At 32.1% G+C, this 14,837-nt stretch overlaps 1 protein-coding gene across 1 annotated transcript in view; it reads left to right on the plus strand.

The window, feature by feature from the left end:
• The first annotated feature begins 1,806 nt into the window (after nt 1-1,806).
• LOC100377266 (phosphatidylinositol 4,5-bisphosphate 3-kinase catalytic subunit beta isoform-like) overlaps nt 1,807-14,837 on the plus strand; it is a 41,052-nt gene continuing 28,021 nt past the window's right edge. The window contains exons 1-3 of the mRNA XM_085490603.1: nt 1,807-1,942; nt 10,248-10,398; nt 12,731-12,959. Coding sequence (XP_085346729.1) covers nt 10,255-10,398; nt 12,731-12,959 — 373 coding nt within the window. The 5' untranslated portion in view covers nt 1,807-1,942; nt 10,248-10,254. The remainder of the gene's footprint in view (nt 1,943-10,247; nt 10,399-12,730; nt 12,960-14,837) is intronic.

Genomic DNA, 14,837 nt, shown 5'->3' on the forward strand with positions numbered 1-14,837 from the left:
CACTTAAAAAATACCTAATTAAAGCTTGCTAACATCTCAGTTTGTACTTGTTGATCTGCCCAACAGTCAAAGTCGCCATCTTTGTTTATATAAGACCCATATATCTCGCACATACGTGGCACGCTTCCCTTTAAACATATAATTATTGTTATAAACCAATGCCTCTTATTGGCACCATATAGAATACTCACAATATATAATTCCATGCATTTCAGACTAACAGGGTACAACTAGAAAAGACTAATCATCAAAACTGAACCCAAATATTTTGAAAACAAGTTCATTATCTACATAGATTCACTTGCATAAAAGCGATCTTGGTGTCAGTTAGTTGTATGGAAATTAGTCTTGATTCCAAAACATGTGGTACATGCAGTGTTTTACAAATTATTTTCCTTGTTTATTACTGTAGAATACTTTATTTTAGCTGGAATTAATTTTCGCTGAAAAGACTTTTTGGGTGTTTTGTATTTTTGACAAGTTGTAAAATATAGGAAAAAAGGTATATTTGCTAGATTTTATTTTCAACGAATTATTTCTTCAGCGAAAATTAATCCTAAACGAAAATAAAGTATTTTACAGTATTTTCCTTTTGGGCCATGTGTATAAGACTTAAAATTGTTTTGAAAAAAATACATGTATTGGAAAAACTATTCAAGTTTATTTTGTGAAAGATGTAAAAAATTACTTTGAATTTCGAAAAGCTTAACTCCCAATACAATTGTTTTTGGCATTTAATTAAAGGGTGGTAGTCGTCTCGCCACGCATGTGCGAGATATATGGGTCTCGTACTAGAATAAAGAAAGATGGCGACTTTGACCGTTATTAAATGAATTTCAGCATAAACACCGGATTTTTTGGAGAACAAAATTGTCTTTTGTACTTTGCAATTAATCATAACTGTAAACGCACTAATTATTAAGTGATTTTGTATTTCGATAATTTTATGATGAACATGTAAAATAACAGTCGTAATTGTTTTCCTACCACTTTTGTGGACTTAAAGGGCGATGGTCGTTGCGCCGTGTCCTGTTCGATATGGGACTTATAGCGACATATACAACGCATGTAAAATACATTGTTTATTTACATGAAATTCGAACACACGACAACCAGCGCCCCTTAAAACCCAGTGAAATTGTCCGAAACATTAAAATATTGGAATTAGATTCTAGTGAAAATTATTTTTTTTACAGTAATCTAGTAGATCAGCATCGAACAAACTTGCGATGGAGTTGACTGTTAGAAACGATTTTTTTTGGGGGGGGGAAGCATTTTTGGCAAAGACGCCCTCAACGTCGATCTTTTCGAAGCATCTCCCTGCCAAAATCCAAGTGAGTACCCCCCTCCCCCCCAACTAACTAACTAACCCCTCACCTGGCTATACAACTGATAAAAAAAGAGACGGATTGACAGATAATTACACAATCGGGGGAAGAACATCACACGACCACGGCGCACGTTTTACAAAAATACTCGATAAATCTAAATACAAGACAAATTTCATAAACAAGAAGCACAATGAAAATTGACCTATGCAAATACTTCCGGTGACTGAATGACGTCTGATGTGATGTCTTTCCTCCCGCCAGACGTAATGACAACAATTGTATTACTCCGCCAGGTTGTTTACGAGTACAAAACACTTATAAGGGGTTTTATTATTTATAAAAATATTTTCAAAATAAAATATAAATCAAATTGATATAAAGAAATAGCAGATTAATGCAGTTTTACTTTGTTTAATCGAGCCACGTATATGAAAACTATATTGTTTACTGTTCTGGCGCGTAGCTCTACAGATATTGTCTGATGTGTTGTTAGGTTGTTATAGTGGGCTGTCTCCTTGAATCATTTCCGTGTACAGTAATCGGAAAATGCATTGTATTGCGTGATTTTACTTCAATATTTGTACCCAGTTGTTTTTATAAGAAATCCATAGGTACGTATCGATTATTTGTTTTATATTAAAACCGCTGGGCGTTGTATTTTTTTATAGGCGTGCTTATCATCTGTTCAATGTGTTATTGAAATATTCATTCACACATTTTTACTACACGATTTCCTCTGTGTGTAGTATACTACAGTAGTACGAACCGAACCCGGGACGCAAGGGTATTTCAGTCTTAATTTATTTCTGTTCAAACCGTTCGCTGAATAGTTGATAGAAGCGTTCGACAAATTTGCCTCTTTTGTACAATATTGGTTGAGATGAAGCAATGGACCTCGGTCAAAGCGAGTGCCAACCGGTCACAATAGGCGAACAACAACAACGCCGCCACCAATGAACTTCCGTTGCCTGATGGTTGCATTGCAAATTGTAACTCTGAACTTTCATTTACAAATGATCAAAACAATTTTGCAACAAATATTTAGAATTTTTTTCATTGTTCACCTAGAGATTTATTCGTGTAATGTATCAGCAATACAGTGTAATAAAATATATGAGATAGAATATATGAGAAAAAGTAAAAAAAAAAATTGAAATATAATTGAAAAAACAAAACATTTTAATTTTTTCAAAATTCTGGGTTTGTAGAGAACGACATTTTATACCGACCATTTTAAATGGTATTCAATTTAATAGTTTGCATTACACCAAAAACACTAGAAAAAGATACTGTCTTTGATTACACTAATACATGTGTAGTTGTTTTCTCACATAAAAGCATTTCCGTGTTCACTATGGAGAGTGTGAGATGTAGCCAGTTCAACGATGTTTACTTTGCATGTGCGTTATGTATTAATTAAAGTAATCAGGGTCCATAGCGTTGGGAAAATCTTTTTGAAAGTCTTTGGATTTTTTGTGGTCTGGAAAGTCTTTGAGTTGTCTTTAAATTTCAAGAAAAATATAAAAATCTTTGAAATGTCTTCATAGTTATTAAATCATTTTAGAAAGGCCCGTTTTCTCTAGGAAACTAAAATATCCTCAGAACTGAATGTTGGCCTGAATTAAGGGTCAAAATATCTTGGAAAAATGTGAGAAAGGTCTGGAAAAATCTTGGAAATCATTTGGCTCTTGGTGCTATGGACCCTGGTACTGTAGAATACTTTATTTTCGCTTGGAATTTATTTTCGCTATTTTCACTGAAGGGATGTTTCCGTGAAAATAAAATCCAGCGAATATATATTTAAAATTAAACTCATCAAAAATCAGTAAAAATAAATTCCATACAAAACGCACAAAAAGTCTTTTCAGCGAAAATTTATTCCAGCGAAAATAAAGTATTCCATAGTAATTAAATATTATCACAGTACACTTTATAGTTCTTGAATGTTCATGCAAGGCATTGCAGTGGTCAAGCATGGTTATAAAACTTTACAAACCTAAGGATGAACGGTGGCCTTTCATTCTTTCGTGTGATAAACACTCGCCGATAATCACTCTTTACATAAGATGAACATCTTGTATACAAGATTAGTCTGGCCATGATATTTGTTTTAACCCCTATGATTTGCCTCCAAACAGCGTTTAGAATTTGCCGTACATACATATACACATTAAAACATCCAGGGAAATAATTTCTTGTCATTACACTGCATTCAAGAAAACAAAAATATTGTGTCTGATTGCCAGATTGAAGGAATTTATTACATGACGATTAATATTTTGTGAAAATGACATCTATTCAATGTCAACAAACACAAAGGGTAAAACATAAATTGATTCACCAACCACAACCATATACACTAACAAGGTCGTAAGCTAGACTATGAATTCACAAAAATTTTTGAATCACTCAGAAATGAAGAGAATTTTAGTTGTATGATATTTAAAAACATAGGAACAATAGGTTATTTTCTTTTCACTGTGAGATCTTGTGGTACTGTGTGAAAGACACACTTTTTCACATTGAATACCATGCAATGTTACAACCTTAGTTTGTCTTGTTTTCACATTCGATTTCACACATAACTGGGGATCTCACTGTGAACGATAAATAGTCCATTAGTGAAAATGACAGGGAATCAACAAGCCGATCGACGTCCAAGCTTTAAAAGTTTTCGACCAGATAAAGGATCACGAATCAGATGACTATCATTACCCGCGTGTATCCAATTGCAATAGGCCATCGCACTGTGACATCGTATGTTTACTTTTTTGTCAACCAGCATGTGAAAGTGTGACAACAAAGGTCGCTCACTGATCAACACAGTCACCGCGCACACATGTAGAACATAAACAAGTGCTATGACTTATAGGACTACGATTAGTACAGCAAAATTAAAAAAGCTACAGAATGGCAGGTAGCTCTCCTTTTATGTTTAAGTGTGTCATATTATGACCAGTTTTTTTTTGCTTTCTTATGTACCCAGTAAGTACTGTAATTGTGTTAGTTTTTATGTATACATGATTAAACGCTGACCTACTTGAAAAATGTAAAATACTTTATTTTCGCAGGAATTAATTTTCGCTTAAAGGAATGATTCAGTAAAAATAAAATCCAACGAATATACCTTTTTTTTCTTCTATATTTTACATTCCACTTGTCAAAAATGAGTGAAACTTCAATATTCTCAGCCAATAACCAATTTCCAAACATGGAGAAGATTACATTAAATTACATTTAATTTCTTTGGTCAAGTTGTTGTCAATCGTTATTTGAAATTTATAAAACGTTTATAAATATTTTATATAAACATTCATGGCTTTATGAAATTCACTGTACTAGGAAACTAAGATGATGAAGTTGATGAGATGAGATGAGATGAGACCAATCCTGTCCTTTCAACAAAAAGTGTGCTGTGCCAAATGTGAAGTATTGTATGGGCTGAGCATTCATATTGAAACCTTTGCACAGACATCAAAGAATTTTGTTTCTTAGCTCCATATAGACTTCAAATAATAATTTGTTGATTTTGTTTTCCCGGTTTAGTTGAGTTGGGTTCATAAGCAACTGCCTGAAGTCAAGGATAGATTTGGGCTGAAAATAATTTGATTACTACTAAGCATAGCAGAAGCCCTGTGACTGTACACAGTGTTTTCAAAAGCCTGCTGTCCCGAAAATTGACTGGCTAGTTTGTATGTTTCACCTTCTATTTTCAATCTAGATTCAAACTTTAGTATTTCTTTTTGCCTACTTATTTCTATATTAACCTCATGATCATGATAGTTAACATCATTGGTGTGTGGTACTTCCTTGTACGAAAACAGTGGAAACAATAGAAGCAAATGTAGTAGTTTGAATTAAACTATAAATTAAACTGTAACTTGTATTATCTTTTGTACAATGGGACTTTGATTTGTGTATTGTGTTATTTTTACACAGTGAATAGAATTGAAAATAAAATGTTGTCTTCTACTTACTTTTTACCAGTCTGACATTAACAACATGAAAACAAAACTATTGTGGGGTCATAGGTCAGTTTTCAAAAAAAACGTAAACAAAATAGTCAATCTTATTTCATCTTGGTTTTTAGTGTATATTTACATCACATCTTTGAAATTTTGCTATAGCTGAAAAATGTGTACTAGTATATACATTTTTCTATGTACATAAGTACATACAAATCCTAATAGCGCATTTGCTCTATTCGATGTCCATCTCCAAAAGAAGCATATACATGTATGTCCATTAGCCAAAAATTGCTTAAATTTTATGTGGAATAACTAAAATTTGATTTATTTTGTCCATACACTCGTGTCTCAACCACTACTACATGTACATGTATATAAAATAGATATGTGCTTTTATTAATTTTCAAAAAGTGAGTTTCTATTTTATTGTGCAGTGGGAATTTCTCTTCTACATGTATAATAGTGTTGTATGCTCAGTTGACTCGAAATATGACAGCCATCTTTTAGCCGCGGTTCTTACATTTGGTGTAAAAAATGTACGAGAAGCGTACTGCTTTTACTCATACCATAATAAATGCACATTTCTAGTGGAAGTACACATGAACCAAAAAATAACATTAATTGTATGTTGGATATAAAAATCAGACTTATTTTGACTGCAGACATACTTCTGTCATTTACTTAAATACATGCACGACTAATAGAGCAAATACGGTATATAAATTTGTGGATATACAGTACATGTACATTCATTTCTGATTTCTTCTTGAATAATACTTTGTAGTTTGATAGAATGTAGCTAATTATTTCAGAAACGCTGTTAAATGTAGTTGTAGTGTAATTCAATCAGCTTTTATGCAATCTCCCTTAGCGTTAACGCAGATTTATTAAACTCAAGCGGTGACAGACGACGAAGTAGATCTACTTACGCCAAATATTAAACATGGTTTATTAAAAAAAGTTACATATTTGACATATAATAATACTAAATGTAATACTGGGATAGTATGTAATATAACCTGTGGTGACGTTAGGGGCAATAGGTAATTATAATATGAGCACAGTAAGCGTAATTTCTTTGTTTTGAGGGGGTAGAGGTGATTTCAATTACTGTATGTGAAAATCAAGTTTGTTTTTTGCATATCTTTTATTTAGTACATGTAGCTAGAGGTGGTTGTAAGTTTAATTAAGAAATTACTTTTGCTATGTGCACATTTTAATTTTCCCACACCCCTTAGAGCAAATGACAAATACAATGTGTCTGGAGGAAATCTGACCAAACGAGGCAATGCTAGTTTAAATTTTGTTATGATAATATAATATAATAATATAATATTAAAAGATTGATTAATATTTTTAAATAGCCTGTGCCATGCAACTCAATGAACAGAAATATTTGTGTGCTTGAAGTGTAGGATATTTGCTTTGTAATTAACAAGTAAAATTATTTTCAGTTGCCAACCCCATATTTTGAACTTGTTTTTAGACAATGTGTACCATGACAGAGTTGGAGCAGATCCAAAAATTCTCTAGACTAAAAGTGATTTCAATTACTGTGCGAAAAAAATTGAGTTGTATTGTTTTATATCATTTGTTTTTTATTTTGCTTTTGATAGTGAATTTTTTATTAAAAAAAAAATTATGCTTTAAATACAGGGTTCATCGTGTTAAAATTTGACTGAGAAGGTGGAAAAGATGTAAAAAATAAATGTTTTAGACTAAAACCACTGAATCCAGGGCTAACCATGTGAAAACAAAACAAGGATTTATACCAACCCCAAAGTGTACTGTTCACTGAGCTGAAAGGGGCAATTGATTGTACCATCTCTTGGTACACATGAAATTGTGCATAGCTTGTCAGAATTTTAGTCGTGACTAATGGATATATACACTGCCTTCAGGTCACTATCAGTTCGGAATTCCAAATTGGCATAGAAAGGCAGTTTACAAAACAAACTAATTTATACTGAGATATGCAAAGTGGTAAGAATAATGCCTAGAATTTTTTTTTAAATTAATTTAATTAAATTCTGAATGAAATTAAAATATTTTACAGTAATAGATGAGATTCTACATAGATTCTCATTTGCATATTTGTTTGTAATCCCATATATGGAATTTCTTTTCTATATATGTACATGTGTATTGATATAAGTGTTCTCCCCAGAAAAATAGCATAGAATATTGATTAATTTGCATAACAATAGGGTGTGTTACTTACAACTTGTATTCATTGTTGTGCTAAATTGACTCTGTAATGCCCTGGGAAGAACCCTGCACATTATACTAGCATAAAATAATATTTTTAAGTTTTTATAGCCGTGTAGTTGTTTAAATTTTATTTTTCTTGATGACGAGTGGGAATCACACTGAGAAAATAGCGAAAAATCATTCCAAAAAGTAATTTTAAAAACAAATTTTATTTACTGAAAAATTTGTATTCACAAACTCTTTATTGTTTGCTACTTATGGATGGCTGAACTCAACCGGAGTTGGTACGTATCATGTTTAGATAGGCTTTGGTCACAGACTGCCTTGGATCAGTTTCAGATACTCAAAAATGCTTATATCGGTATTGTTCGTGAGTGTTCAACAAAACGTGACTGCTGAAGGCAAGACTGAATTTGTCAAAAAATTTCATCGGAAATGTATCTCAATACAATTTATTATTTAAGTTGTCTTTCATATTCTTGTGGAGCTATGAATCTGATATACCGGGGTATTTATATTTCAGCAATTTCACCATGTTATTGTAAACAAGTTAATACTATCTGGCTGCGTGCCAATAATTTTGTGGCTATTTATAGCTACTGAGGTTCCTAATAAAGCAGTGACAGTAAAACAAAGTAAAAACAAACTAATTAGAAGGACTGCTTCCAGTCAGACAGACAGACTTGTTAGTCACTGTCAATTACTTAAAAAATACGGATAGTTATCGGTGGTGATGGCTTAATTATAATTAAACAAGATAATATGTTTCTCTATTTCTGTATTCTAATTCTCATTTTTTGATAAAAATATGCTTTTCCTAGATCATCAGTATATTTTTTGAAAATTCTAAGTTATATTAGGTTAAATATTTCTGATGTTGTATTTTCTGAATAGTTGGGATAGTGAGCTTTTTAATTGCAATACAAAATAACTGGAGAGGAAGTTTCCTTCCTTCACTAGATCAGACTGATATAAAATCGGATGTTCATGAAATATGAACAGTGCTTCCCCTACCTATTAAAATATAGTGTATAAATATAGGCAGTTTTTCCCTCTTGCTATTAAAATTCGAATGGCTTGAAACAAGTGGATTTCACTGATTAGCCATTTGGCTTGCTTGTACTAACAAAACTGTACACTTTCAGTATGCCAGAATATTGTATATTTCCATATATGGTAGTAATATGGTAATTCCAAACAGAAATTATATTAATTGACTCATCAGAACACGCACACAATAAATCGAAATAAATCATTATGGCAGTGTCAGATCGATATGGTGGTAATACATGCCCGGTAGTACTGTAAAATGATTAATTTTCATTAGGTTTAAATTTTGCTGATTTAGTATTTCAGGCATATTCAGTGGGTTTTAAATTCACGGTTGTATCATTTAGATAGTGTGTTCTATGCTAAATTTTACGTATTAACTGGGTTTTAATTTAGCGCATTTTCCAGTCAGCGAAATAATCAAAATTGAAACCCAGTGAATGATTAATCCTTCTACAGTACTCAGTGGTTGATTGCCGTGCTGTTTGTATCCTTGTTATGCATTCATTTATTGTCGATATTCCCTCAGAGAAGTCAGTAGCCAAATGACTGTACTGTACTTTTGTTTTGTATGGCGCATTTTGATTGATTTTGTCTTACTTTTAGCTAGGTTTTTTTTTGCTGCTATACACAATGTATCTCGATTCAGGCAAAATACATGGTACATGTCGCTGTGTTAACTTCATGTATGGTCTCTCACAAGTAACGGGTACAATATTAATAATACCTATAGTGTGTTTAAAATGCTAGGTACTGTAAAAGGATTAATTATTCACTGGGTTTTAATTTTGCATATTTTCGCTGACTGGAAAATGCGCTAAATTAAAACCAAGTGTAAATATGTAAATTTTAGCATAGAACGCATTATGTAAATGATAAAACCGTGAATTTAAAACCCACTGAGTGTGCCTGAAATGATAAATCAGCAAAATTTAAACCCAGTGAAAATTAGTCATTTTACAGTAGTCACACGGATGTACTTTACCCTATCCACAATTGGCCTCAAGACATTGTGTTATCTCACAATACCTGGTACTTGTGTAATCTAAATCATAAATACCATGCAGTTGATGAGATCACCGGTGACTTCATGTCCTATACATGTTGTATGGACCATTGTGTAATTGTACATCGTGAGTGGACCATTTACATTCATGAGAAGAGGGGTGGACATCATTTGTAGGACCATTTATTATTAACTTTGGACATTTGGTCAGTAAGTAAAAACTTCATTTACTGTCCACAGGGACAGGCAATTTTACATCCACCTGTCCAGCTGAAATATGCCTATGTGAGACAGGTAAACAGGCCTTAATTTTGACACAGTGGCTATTACCTAATTAATTACCTAGGGTATTTCAATGCAATATTTCCCTCTAAAAGATAAACGTTGACACAAAAAAAAGGAAATACAAGTTCAAAATCAAATCATTTGATTTTTACAGCAGACGCTCTGTCCAGGTCTTTCAACATAATATGGAAGATATATACCTATTGTTGAAAGCAGATACATTGTATATCTGAATGTACTGGTAATTCACCTTGTTTTAATATTACCCGTATGAGTGAAATGTTGCTTTCTTTCATGTTTACAACTTTTAAGCAAAAACAAAAGGTTTGACATGAATGTTTACCAGATATAAATCTTCTATTTTTGTTTGCATTAAGATTTTTTTCTTCTTGCCAGATAAAAAATGCCTCCCGGTGCAAGTTATACGTTTGATATATGGACCCAAGAGTCCTTACAGTCCCGTGTTATGGTAGATTGTTTATTACCTACAGGAGTGCTAGTCCAATTAGAATGCGAGAAAGATGCCACGCTGGATCAGATTAAAAAGGTACGGTATCAGTATGATTTCCACTATGTGTGCTGCCTTATATAATCGACACCTTTTAACTGAATGCACCTGTGACCAGTTATTGACCCCTCAGTAAGTGATTAAAGTCTGTGTTTGTTGGCAGCGAGGGCGGCTGGTATAAATATACTATTGATCAGATTATATTGTAAGGTAAACAAGAAATAACATGATTTTAGCTGCTATTGCCTTTTTCCTCATCCCAAACTGAAAGTGCTTGTATAACAGAGCTCGAAAGTAACAACATTTCATGGAAGTCTGGTGGGCTACCATATTTAAGAGTCTATCTGATTTAGTAAGAGCTCAAAGCCATTCCTGAAAGTGTGAAGTCAAATAAATAAATGGCACATCATTGTGTGATTATAACTCTGAACATGTACTACCGGTAGTTGATGTAAAAACAAAGCAATATTTTTGTAACTTTTTACTAGTCCATTTGGGCTCTACTGCAGTTGAAAAATAGTAGCCGTAGGATGAAAATTAGTAGTCTGTCTGAGCATTGGGCTAGTGCTGATTTTTAGCCCTGTGTACAGTCAAGTACGTCAATTATTTTATTTTCAAGTGAGTTTTGAGTTTCCAGGTTGCTTTGAGTTATGTGTGGAGTTGACACCATACCATTTATTGATTAATGTGTTCGACAGTGTTGAATATTTATGTGTCAATAGCAGTTTTATTTACATAAACACATTCAAATACCAATTATGTGATTCAATAAGATGTAGATCTTGATTCCAACTTGTTCTTTTTTTAGCTCCGCTGTCGACTTTGTCGAGCGGAGCTTATCATACATGTATGAGTGATTGTCCGTCGTCGTCCGTGTCAATGTTTTATATTTTTGACTTCTTCTTGAAAACTACAATCCTGAATGCTTTGATACTTGGTGTATATGTGCCTTGGGTAGACCTCTCTCTGATTTGTTCATTGTGTAATGATATCTACAATTTTCTAGTTTTGGTGAATATTTTTGTAATTTTTGGTAAAAAGTGATATTTTCGACTTCTTGTTAAAAACCAAAAGTTCAATTGCTTTGATATTACATATATAGATACTACATGTAGACCTTTCTTAGATTTGTTCATTTCGTGATGATATCTTCAATTCTCTAATTTTGGTGAATATTTTGGTCATTTTTGGTAGAAAGTGATATTTTCGACTTCATGTTAAAAACTGTAAGTCCGATTGCTTTGATACTATACATATTGTTCATTTTCTAATTATGTCTTCAGTTCTTTAATTGAAATGTGCATTGCTAACAGCGGAGCTATCTCAGTCGATAGGCTGCTTGTATTACATATATAGGTACTACATGTGGACCTCTTTCAGATTTGTTAATTCCGTGGTGATATCTTCAATTATCTAATTTTGATGATTATTTTTGTCATTTTTGGTGAAAAGTGATATTTTTGAATTCTTGTTAAAAACAACAAGTCTCATTGCTTTGGTACTATACATATTGTTCATTTTCTAATAATATCTTCTGTTCTTTAATTGAAATGTGCATTGCTAACAGCAGAGCTATCTCAGCCAACTGGCTGCTTGTTTTTATTTTCATACTGTATTTTGATCTGCAAAGAAGTGCATGTGAACTAGAAATCGACATATACTGAATCAATGTAACTTATTTTGACTGTAGAAACACCTATGTAATTTACGTATACACACACTGCTAATAGAGCAAAATATAAATGCAATATACATGTATAACAAAATAGAAAAAAAAATATTGAAACCTATACTTGCATCTGATTTTAATTGAATTGGATCTGACATGGCTTCAAGTCATTTCAAGAAATTTATGTGGCTTTCAAAAAAAAAACACTTGTTGAATTTCATGATATGGTAGCTTGTTTTGCTGCAGGTTTCATCTAATCTGAGTACGCCTGATCAGTTTCTGCTATATGTGAATTTGAATATTTGCTGAACATCTTTCAGTGCTACATTGTACTAAAAACAGTCGAAATACAAACTTGTTTTTCTGCGTTGTATTTTGTACTATATTTTGATCATTTTAGTATAATTATATCGCTAATTGTTCTATTTCTCATGCCACAATCGATACAGCACCTTCCCCCCCCCCCCCCCCCCATTGTTCACTGGCTAATTTTCACATTTGTTAAATTTTCACTTTTGCTGAATTTTCACATTTGCCAAATTTTCACATTTGCTGAATTTTCACATTTGCTAAATTTTCACTCTATATTATGTACAGTCGTTGGTGTCAGGATCTAAGTAAAAGCCATTATAATAATCACCATTATCATCAGATGTTTAGAGAAAAGTTGCAAAAAATAAGTTTTCATACATTTTTATCTAGGATTTATGGAGGGAAGCGAAAACGTATCCATTATTCTCCCGTTTAGCTGATATGAGGTCGTACGTTTTCATGTGTATAAACCAGACTGCTGAGCTGGAAGAACTGGTTGACGAGAAACGTAGACTATGTGATGTAAAACCATTCCGCCCAGTATTGAAACTTGCCAACAAAGAAGGAAATAGAAAAGAACAAATACTGAATTCACAGATCAGTGTACTTATAGGAAAAGGTAAGGTGATAAGGGAAGTTTTTTGGAAAAATTCCAATATTCAGTAACTGTAAATATCACTTGAGATGCCTAACAGGGTTTTCTTAAAATGTTGTCTTGTGAACGCCATTAAATCAAAATTGTGAAACTTGACGCATATGAGGTCCATGCATTAATTAAAAAGTTTTTTCTTTGGTAAGACAAGATCTTGCAGTTGTTACATGACTATTGATAATTACTGAAATATTTGTGTTTTCTGATTCAACTAGCCTTAAACATTGTGTAAATATTCATCAGTTCCATTATTTTTCATATGGTTTTTATTTGGGTTTAAAAAATCAATAAATTTACTAATTGAATCAGTGCTTATGGCTTTGCCAGTGTTTTGAATACGTGTAATATCAGACATGCTACAAAAGTACCTCCCAGTTCTATCTTTTTAGCTCTGCTGTCGACTTACTTTGTTGAGCGGAGCTTATCATATGAGTAATTGTCTGTCGTCGTCTGTGTCAATGTTTTACTTTTCCGACTTCTTCTTGAAAACTACAAGCCTGAATGCTTTGATACTTGGTGTATATGTACCTTGGGTAGACCTCTCACAGATTTGTTAATTTCATGATGTTATCTTCAATTCTCTAATTTTGGTTAATATTTTTGTCATTTTTGGTAAAAAGTGATATTTTTGACTTCTTGTTAAAAACCGCAAATCCAATTGCTTTGATATTACATATATAGGTACTACATATGGATCCCTCTCAGAATTGTTCATTTCGTGATGATGTCTTCAATTCTCTAATTTTGGTGAATATTTTTGTCATTTTTTTTATAAAAAGTGATATTTTCGACTTCTTGTAAAAAACAGCAAGTCCAATTGCTTTGATATTACATATATAGGTACTAAATGTGGACCTCTTTTAGATTTGTTCATTTTGTAATGATATCTTTAATTCTCTAATTTTGGTGAATATTTTTGTCATTTTTTATAAAAAGTGATATTTTCGACTTTTTGTTAAAAACCGCAAGTCCAATTGCTTTGATATTACATATGTAGGTACTAAATGTGGACCTCTTTTAGATTTGTTCATTTTGTAATGATATCTTTAATTCTCTAATTTTGGTGAATATTTTTGTCATTTTTTATAAAAAGTGATATTTTCGACTTTTTGTTAAAAACCGCAAGTCCAATTGCTTTGATATTACATATGTAGGTACTAAATGTGGACCTCTTTTAGATTTGTTCATTTTGTAATGATATCTTTAATTCTCTAATTTTGGTGAATAGTTTTGTCATTTTTTATAAAAAGTGATATTTTCGACTTTTTGTTAAAAACCGCACGTCTAATTGCTTTGATATTACATATATAGGTACTAATTGTGGACCTCTTTCAGATTTGTTAATTTTGTGGTGATTTCTTCAATTATCTAATTTTGATGATTATTTTTGAATTCTTTTTGAAAACAGCAAGTCATAATGATATCTTCTGTTCTTTAATTGCAATGTGCATTGCTAACAGCGGAGCTATTTCAGCCGACAGGCTGCTAGTTTAAGTTTTTTAATAATACAATTTTATTTCCTTTAATTAATTAATAAAATTAATTATTAAAAGTTATATTTCAGGAATATAAATAAATAAAATTAATTATTAAAAGTTATTTCAGAAATATAATGGACTACCTGTAATTATATGCTTTGTTTTTCACGATCTCTTACTCTATTCTAAAACTACCATATAATATACTGAATAATTACTGAGGACTAAATTACTTGATACCATTTTCTGTATATATAGAGCAGCTTCCTCTTACCGGTAATTTTAAATGTGACATATTTGATGGATCAAGTATCCATGTATAGGAGGAAATTAATCAAATTACTGATGTCAAAACACAGTCCAATAA

Source organism: Saccoglossus kowalevskii, chromosome 15 (genome assembly GCF_978046115.1).
Source record: "Saccoglossus kowalevskii chromosome 15, keSacKowa6.1, whole genome shotgun sequence".
Classification (NCBI taxonomy): domain Eukaryota; kingdom Metazoa; phylum Hemichordata; class Enteropneusta; family Harrimaniidae; genus Saccoglossus; species Saccoglossus kowalevskii.